At 32.8% G+C, this 9,032-nt stretch overlaps 1 gene segment (V, D, J or C); it reads left to right on the plus strand.

The window, feature by feature from the left end:
• The first annotated feature begins 1,943 nt into the window (after window positions 1–1,943).
• Window positions 1,944–7,370, plus strand: LOC121300137. The segment is given in 5 exon segments: window positions 1,944–2,061; window positions 4,314–4,598; window positions 5,013–5,078; window positions 6,257–6,366; window positions 7,149–7,370. Coding segments are annotated over 4 exon segments (495 nt in total).
• Window positions 7,371–9,032: the final 1,662 nt, after the last annotated feature.

Genomic DNA, 9,032 nt, shown 5'->3' on the forward strand with positions numbered 1-9,032 from the left:
TTTACATCAATTCTATTAAGACATGAAAAAGATGGCAAGGCTGTTTTAATATGTGTATAGCATCCATGCCAAATAGATACATGATTGATTATTTAAAACATTGGCTTAAGTGGAAGTGTTTATTTGAGTTCTTTGCTTGATGTTGTTATACGGTAATATTTTACTAATATTAAACCAAACATTTGTCAGCACTTTTAAACGTTTTAAAATGCAACTGAAAAAAACAACAACCTCATACATGAAAATAAATACTATAAATAATTCCCAAGTCAAGATGATGTTTTTCATAGTATGTAAATAGTAAATATGTTTAAATACTGTGGTACAGCTCATCTTGAGTTAAAATCTCAGAATTGCTCGTCCTCACATTTCATTCCTTGTCTATAAAGTGCTCCCTTGTTTTACTTTTGAATAATTCACTCATTTGGTTCATTGCTGGTTAGACTATGTGGACAGTAAGCTGTACAAGTGCTATACTGCAAAAGGGTCCTTCACCAATTCATTCTTCAGTGATTCATTATTTTATTATATGCAAGGCAGAAGTTTTGAGGGAGCATTTTATTTGAGCCTAGTTTTTGTAAACTGCTGAGGTTATGTGTTTTGGAGATAGCTCAGTGCCGTTTGTATTTGGAAAAGGAACTCTGTTATCTATGAAACCAAGTAAGGCATTGCTTGTATACATAATTATAAAAACAATAACAGCATGAAATGTTAATGTTACAAAACTAGAAATAAGCAACAATTATCCACCCATGTGTCTTAACAATAGAGTATTCATGCATACACACATTTAAAATGTGTATTATTATTATTATTATTATTATTATTATTTATTATTATTATTATTATTATTATTATTATTATTACATACACATTCTTTGATTTTGTATGTCTTGTATTTATTTGGTAACTAGTATTACGTATTGACCTTATCTATGGAGAGCGTGGCTATTGATGTATAACTCTCAGGTTTTCTATGGAGAGTGTAGTTATTGTAATGGTTGTGTACACTGCGCAGGTGAGGTTATACAGCTCCTCTGATTATGGGCTATGGAACCACACTCACTGTTGGTGCATTTCTGATAACACTGTACCGTCTATGAACATACAATATTAGTATTCATATAATCAATGCATTGGTATGAAATATGAAATAATTATATATATATATATATATATATATATATATATATATATATATATATATATATATATATATATATATATATATATATATAATAATATAATAGCAAAACACATTTAAATAACTGTTTGCTATAATCTGTTATAAAAATGTTATTCTAGATGTAGAATATTGTGTAGCTTGCTGTACAGTACAAACTGAGGTCACTCAAAGTTGTTTCTTAAAGCATCCTAGACTATTTTGTAAGTCACTTATTTAAATGAGAATAATTAAACACTATAGCTAATCTCAATGGTAGGTCATTCCCATCAAATACAATTAATATAAACAGATTTCAGTATCAGGCTCTATTATTAATTAGATATTATTACATAACCACATTTAAAGTACATTTGGTGTCCTAATGTTATGAATAATTATATGCATGTAATGTATGTTTAGAAAGTGTGCAGTTATAAAGCAGTATCCAGAAAACCTTATAATCAAAGTATAGCACAATCCAAGAGTGTGAGAGCATGTTAATAACCTTATAATCAAAGTATAGCACAATATAAGAGTGTGAGAGCGTGTTAATAACCTTATGATCAAAGTATAGTACAATATAAGTGTGAGATCATGTTAATAACCTTATAATCAAAGTAGAGCACAATACAAGAGTGTGAGAGCATGTTAATAACCTTATAATCAAAGTATAATAGCACAATACAAGAGTGTGAGAGCATGTTAATAACATATTTATAACATATTTATGAACACTGACTTTTTAGTAGAACCTGTAACTTGTAAAACTCTGAAATATTAAAACGTACAGGTTTTCTGTTTAGAGCGGTGATATTGTAAGAGGAGAGTCTATTGTGCTGGTGGTTATGCAGATCCACTGATAATGGGGAATGGAACAAAACTCATTGTGAGCCCAAGTAAGTGATTTAAACAGAAAACTAGTAAAAGGCAACACTAATTTATAAGGTAATATTAGAAACTAACTCATGACTAATGCTTTCATCAGTGTGCTCCTCTTTAAATCCATTATAAATATTGCATATCTACCAATCTATAAAATAAACTATTAACAGTGTTACAAGTATTTATTTATAGTAACAAAACTGGCTACAGTATATGATAAGTCAGTAGTCAGTGTGAGTGGATGTTTCTACACAATTAACCTTTGGAAGTGGGACCGAGTTGACTGTAAACGCCCGTAAGTTACATGGTTTAAATGATCTGAAATGTCTACACAGTGTTTGTGTACAGCAAGAAAAAAAAAAACGACAAGAACCCCTTTTCAATCTGAAATAGTTTGTTTTTCTGGTTTTGCACTGCTACAGTGCTTTTATTCCTCTCAGAAGAGGCTGTCTGTGTCTATTCATATGCAGTATTGTTAGCTTACTCTTTCAGTATATATATATATATATATATACCCCAAGCCGAAATACGACCCCATCAGGATCAGATTGGGGTTCATTGATATTTTTTAGAACCACAAAATCCTTTTGAGTTCGGCTTGGGCTTGTCTTGCTTTACCTGAAGCCAATCTGAAAATAATGATCCGTTTTTGTACTTTTGAAATGTAAATAAATCGACAGATGGTTTGATACTTTTATTTGAAAGCATAGGCATGCAAAGGACTATATTTATTACCGCAGAAACGTTTTTGGTTTGTTTTCTTATTTCCAAAGTAGTCTAGTTAGACACATTTGGGTATACCCCGAGAATAATTCAAACTCAGGTGGGTAATTCAATGTAACCTCATTTTATCATGACGGGATGTATGTATTTATTTATTAATATTGTATGAAACTGAAGACGATCCTGTATGAAGAGAAATTAAAGCTGTCTTACTCAGAAAGGAACACACTGTATTGTACTTCATATGATCATCCACAACTTTAAACACTTCACTACAAAAAAAATAAATAAAAAAAAAAAAAAACTATAAACAGTTTGATAAACCTTAATTTAAATTAATATTATTATAATATTATTATTTGGCAATTAAATAATTATAAGATTATAATATACTATTATTATAATTAATAAATTTGAAGGATATATAAATAAATAAGTGTAAATTTTTCAGGATATATAAATAAATAACATTTAAAATTCACACATAAGTGTGTATGTGTGTGTATATATATACTATTTGTATCATAGTTAAGGTTAGATACAATTTCGTCACAAGATTTTGTCCTTATGATTACAGTATACCAGCATGAAATTGCATTATACAGCACTTCTAGTAACACATTCATAGACAGACAGTTATCGACAAATCCTTAACATATAGAAGAATTCTGTACAAGATGAAAAATCTAAATTCTCAAAAGTTGCAATAATATATATATGCTCTCGATGAAACATTTGTCACTTAATTAAAATCCTGCCAGGATACGCAGTTTGATTTTATTAGTGCATTTACAGACCAACCTGGAAAACAGTAGATTCACCAGTGCTGTAAGATCCTACAATAAAATCGGAATGGATAGTTACTAATAACTTTATATTAATAGTAATTTAGCAATAGTTTCCACTGCTGGTGAGACCTAGAAGTAAATTACTGAATTGTTTTGGTTATTTTGTGAAATGAAATCTGCATTAAAACCCACAGAGAGATAGGAGAAGGGCTATAGAGTTAGTATTTATGTTACTAACAGTTATGTATTTGTTAGTGGATCCCTATGACAGCCTTTCTGTTACTAACAGTTCTGTACATGCTAGTGGATCCCGATGACAGTCATTCTGTTACTGACAGTTCTGTACATGCTAGTGGATCCCGATGACAGTCTTTCTGTTACTGACAGTTCTGTACATGCTAGTGGATCCCGATGACAGTCTTTCTGTTACTAACAGTTCTGTACATGCTAGTGGATCCCGATGACAGTCTTTCTGTTACTAACAGTTCTGTACATGCTAGTGGATCCTGATGACAGTCTTTCTGTTACTAACAGTTCTGTACATGCTAGTGGATCCCGATGACAGTCTTTCTGTTACTAACAGTTCTGTACATGCTAGTGGATCCTGATGACAGTCTTTCTGTTACTAACAGTTCTGTACATGCTAGTGGATCCCTATGACAGCCCTTGATAAAGCTCCATTAATTGACTGATAGTTGAGTGGTTGGTGGTAATGACTCATTAACATTCATGGAACTTTCATTTTTCTTTTGCAGAAGATACAACAACCAAGACTCCTTCTCTGTCTGTATTCACCCCTCCAGATGGAAGGGATACAGCAGCATGTGTGGCCACTGGATTCATTCCAAAACAATGGGACATTTTCATGAAGGTTGGTGACTCATTCTTAAATACAACCTCGGAGAAAGCCGTGCTGTCCCTGACTGATAAAACCTACAACTTTGCCACCTTCATGACTGTCAAGAAAAAAGGTGAGCAAGTCACATGTGAAGCAGGCGGAGAGAAAGTACAATCCTTCATGAACGAAGAATCAAAAGCAGGTAAAATACCTTGACATTGTGTCCATCTAATCATCCAGAAATAGACATGGACAGTAGAAATATATCTAATCAGATTTACGTCTATAAGCTATAATGAATGGTTCAAACACAGATACATTCAGACACTGCACACCTCTTTATGTGCCAGCCATTTGAACACATTCTGTGATGTCTGTGTCATTGTTGTCATTCCAAGCTTCTCTTCCTTAGATACTGGTAGTCAAAGTATCAAATTAAAGAACAGAGCAGTTCAATTGTAGCAGTGGTCAACCTTAACACGTTGAAATAATAAGAATAATAATAAAAAAAAAAAAACAGTAAACTGTTGCTTTTGCATTTCATCCCTACAATAAGAGAGTAAGTGACGACCATGCCACTAAACTTATTCATTTGTGTTGTATGTATTCATTCCAGAAGTCATCCCTGCCCAAAACTGTGTAAAAAATGACACAATCACCGATAAGAAGAGGGTGACTATTGGTAATTTTCTTACTTATTTTTTGTGTACCAGTTTATTTTGTTTCTTAAATACCCAAATGTATTAAACAGAATATTTCTATCCATCAAGGTCTGTAAAGATCAAGTTTCTTCTGTTTTTAAATAAAGATTGCATATCTTTGCTGTTAATGTGTATTTTTAATGGTCCCTCATTTTTTGCTTTTCACAGCTCGTTTGTACCTATATGATGTGTAACGTTTGGGGAGGGGGGGGGGGGGGGGGGGGGGGGGGGGGGGGGGGGGGGGGGGGCCTCAAGACATCGGTGTCTCCTCAAACAATCTTTCTACAATGAATGAACACATTTGTGGTATCAAATGTTCATCATTGTTTATTTAATAGTGTTTATCTGGTCAAGAACCAGTCAGTGATGTTCAGAGTTGACAGTTATCAAAATAAACAAATAAAAGAATATTGACACCTGCATAATTCCTATGGTCTTAACAACATCACAGGAAAGTATAGGCCTATGTTTTGTATTTCCAAACCACTCAAACAATTACTTCAGTCAAGTGCGTGACATTGATACGTATTAGCTAATGCTGTCATCCAGAACCCCAAAATACTCAATCAGAATTATAAAACAAAACTGGAAGTCAATAATATTTGTAGCTTCTTCTGTGAACACTGATTAGAAGACTGGCAGAAACATTCTGATTCATAGCTTCCTCTGTAATATTAATTATGGAAGTTGGTTCACCTTTTAATAGAATTATAATAGAATATATGTGCAGAAATAAACTTATTTATAGCCACGTTACAGCCTATTTCTTTCCATGTGTATAGCATTCTATATAGGCCGTCTAATTTTGCTAATTTTAAAGTTTCCTACTTTTCATCTTAATATATATTTTTTTTTTGTTTATATGTGAGCACAATCTTTAAATATTTTAATAATTATCATAACTCATAATGCAAACAACATACTGAAGACTGAATGTTGTCACAATAAGAAAACTCATGCAAAGTAGGAAAAATAACCTTAATGAACAACATGCACAAGTGGGCCTCCTATAAATAACACAAGCGAATTGAAATGCAGTGTGTGTTTAAGAGCTGAATTTGCTATTTCAGCTATTAGAAAATGGTTTTATTTCTCTGAACCACGACTACGTGTATTTAATCCCTGCATTAATCTCATTCAATGGTATTCTTATTCACAGAAAACATACAGCTCAATTTCAAGTCCCTGACTGTGCAAGGTTTGAGAGTGATGTTTGTTAAAACTGTGGCCTTCAATTTTCTGATGACGGCCCGAGCCTTGATGTTCTGAGTAAGTAAAGATGGTCTTTTACGGTTTGTCAGATAATTTAAATATTACCATAGTTACAAATTGACTGCAGTTGATAGAGAAAACTGTAGCTAGAAAACTCCCTCACACTAAAACTGGCTACCACATTACTCCAGTTCTGAGGTCCCTGTTAAGTTTCAGAGTTTTACTTCTCAGACCTGCTTACCTGAGTGAGTATCTTAGTCCACAAGTCACTGCCACTGCAGATAGAGAATCACACAGCTTTACAATCAAAGCACAGAAACTATTGAGATTGTTAAGGTTAGACTGCTCAGATTTTTGCTTGCATTTACTTAAATGTGTTTTGTGAAGTGTCCTGGGAGGCCTGTGTATGCGGTGTAATTGATATGTTGTGGTACAAATAACTTGAAGAGAACACTGCAGCAGAAGAATCAAAGAAACGGTTATTTGTAAAACTGCCATTGCATGGATGCACAGATGCATGTGCTGTCCTGGTGGTGTGCACCATTCTAAAACTCAACAAACACCTGACCTTCTTACTTGCTAGCATGGGATTACAAACTACTCCAGCCGTATGCAAACATAGTTTGTAAAATATTCTATAAAATTACAAATGTACACAGTAAATAGATGGGGGTGGATTACATTTGTTTTGGGATTACACATTATTTATTATTATTATTATTATTATTATTATTATTATTATTATTATTATTATTATTATTATTATTATTGATCTGTGTTGTACAATATGATATGTTCATGATTACATGATTATTAATGATTCTGTATTTTGGTTCTAGGGCCTGGGAATGAGATATAGATACAGCAAAGCACAGAGGGAGCTGTTGGAAATTTAAATCGCTTTGAGATTGCATTGCTTCTAGTTATGTTTTTTTTTTTTTTTTTTTTTTTTAAATGTATATTAGGTTGCTTGGGTGTAAAATTTGAAGTAAAAAAATGCTTTAACAGTGAAATAATGAGTTTTATTAACTTATCCTATTAGATTTTTGGTTAAAGCTTGAATCAACAATAGCTTTTAATAGTATTATTAAATACATGTTTGTAGTATTATATATTTCTTTTAAATAATGTTAAATAAGAAAGGTAAAAAAAATATGTTCCATTAAATAATACTGCTCAATGCTTGTTCATTTCTATATAATTTAAAATGTTTTTGTTTTAGTATTTTAGATGCATATTTTATTACAGCTCTAAACACATCTGACATGATTAAATGCTTATTATAAGAGTGAATGCTTCAATAAAATGCTTCAAACCAACACTATGTATATTGCTTGTATTTATGGCAGGTAATTTATCACACTTTTTTATATTGTTATTTATTTGTTTATAATATATTTATTATTTTTAACTTTGTTTTAAAAGTCATATAAGTAATATAACTGAAGGCCTCTTAAACACCAGCATGTTCTTGATTTGTAATATCAAGGAGGGATTGTCTTGTTGTTGGATTTGGGAATGAATACTCAGGGTCTGCACTTATATTTCCTCCTGGTTTCACAGCTTGTGCAGCAGACACAGTGTGTGCAGTGCAATGTGATGCGCTTTCATCGCTATTGATTTGATGGGCCAAAATCAGCCCGAAAATATCAGATGGAAGGAAACTAAAATGTTTCATTATTTTGACAGTTTAAATGACAAACAGATTTGAAAGTAGTTTCAGCAAATTACATTTATTTGTGTCAACTGTCTGAATAAGTGTAGTTGCCCATGTATAAGCTGCTGTATGAAGTACTTCAAACACATGAAAGTTTTTTTTCATGTATTATTCTTTTTTTTATTTTAGTTTTCATGCTCAAGGTTTCCAAAAAGTACCAATAGCTATTGATATGAGTTTTTTTTTTTTTTTTAGTCACTTGCAATGATCCAGGAAACACGCCTGCAGATTAACTTTGTGGTCTCTGATAACAATCTCCTAGCTGCTTCAGTCACCAATGACAGGAAAGCATATGTTGCTCTTTTGGTTTCTAAATGGTGAGTGTGAAGCTGCAGTTATACCGCAGTGGTATCAGTGACATTTCCATCTGACGTTTTTATTATTCATATTCATAGTGGTTAGGGCTTCGTTTTCTAATACCATAGTGCACATTTAATACAAAACCATTTACACATTTAGGTGTTGAAATACATTTTTGAATCATTGTGTAAAAGGTTGATAATAATAATAAAAGAAAACTCCTTAAATATACAGTGGTGTAAACATATTGACAGCCCCTAATAATTTTAATTGCGTGATGGGTATTAAAATATAAAACACAGCATGTGGAGAGAAAACATTCTTTAGGTACTGAGCTGCTAAAACTGATCTGTTGAGATATCCCTCAGACTTGTGCTAAAACACATGTGCATTCAAGGAGAGGTAATCTTAACTAAAAAAAAAGCTTTGAACCAAGATACCCTGATGTGTGCATTCATGGAGAGGTAATCTAATTGAACAAAGATACATTGAAGTGGTGCCAGTACTTATGATTCAAACACTTCACCCTGTCTGCTGATCCTCCATCCTCCCCTCTGTGAGTTCAAACACTTCACCCTGTCTGTGCTGATCCTCCATCCTCCCCTTTGTGAGTTCAAACACTTCACCATGTCTGTGCTGATCCTCCATCCTCCCCTCTGTGAGTTCAAACACTTCACCCTGTCTGTGCTGATCCTCCATCCTCCCC

This window comes from Polyodon spathula, chromosome 25, assembly GCF_017654505.1.
Source record: "Polyodon spathula isolate WHYD16114869_AA chromosome 25, ASM1765450v1, whole genome shotgun sequence".
Taxonomy (NCBI): Eukaryota; Metazoa; Chordata; class Actinopteri; order Acipenseriformes; family Polyodontidae; genus Polyodon; species Polyodon spathula.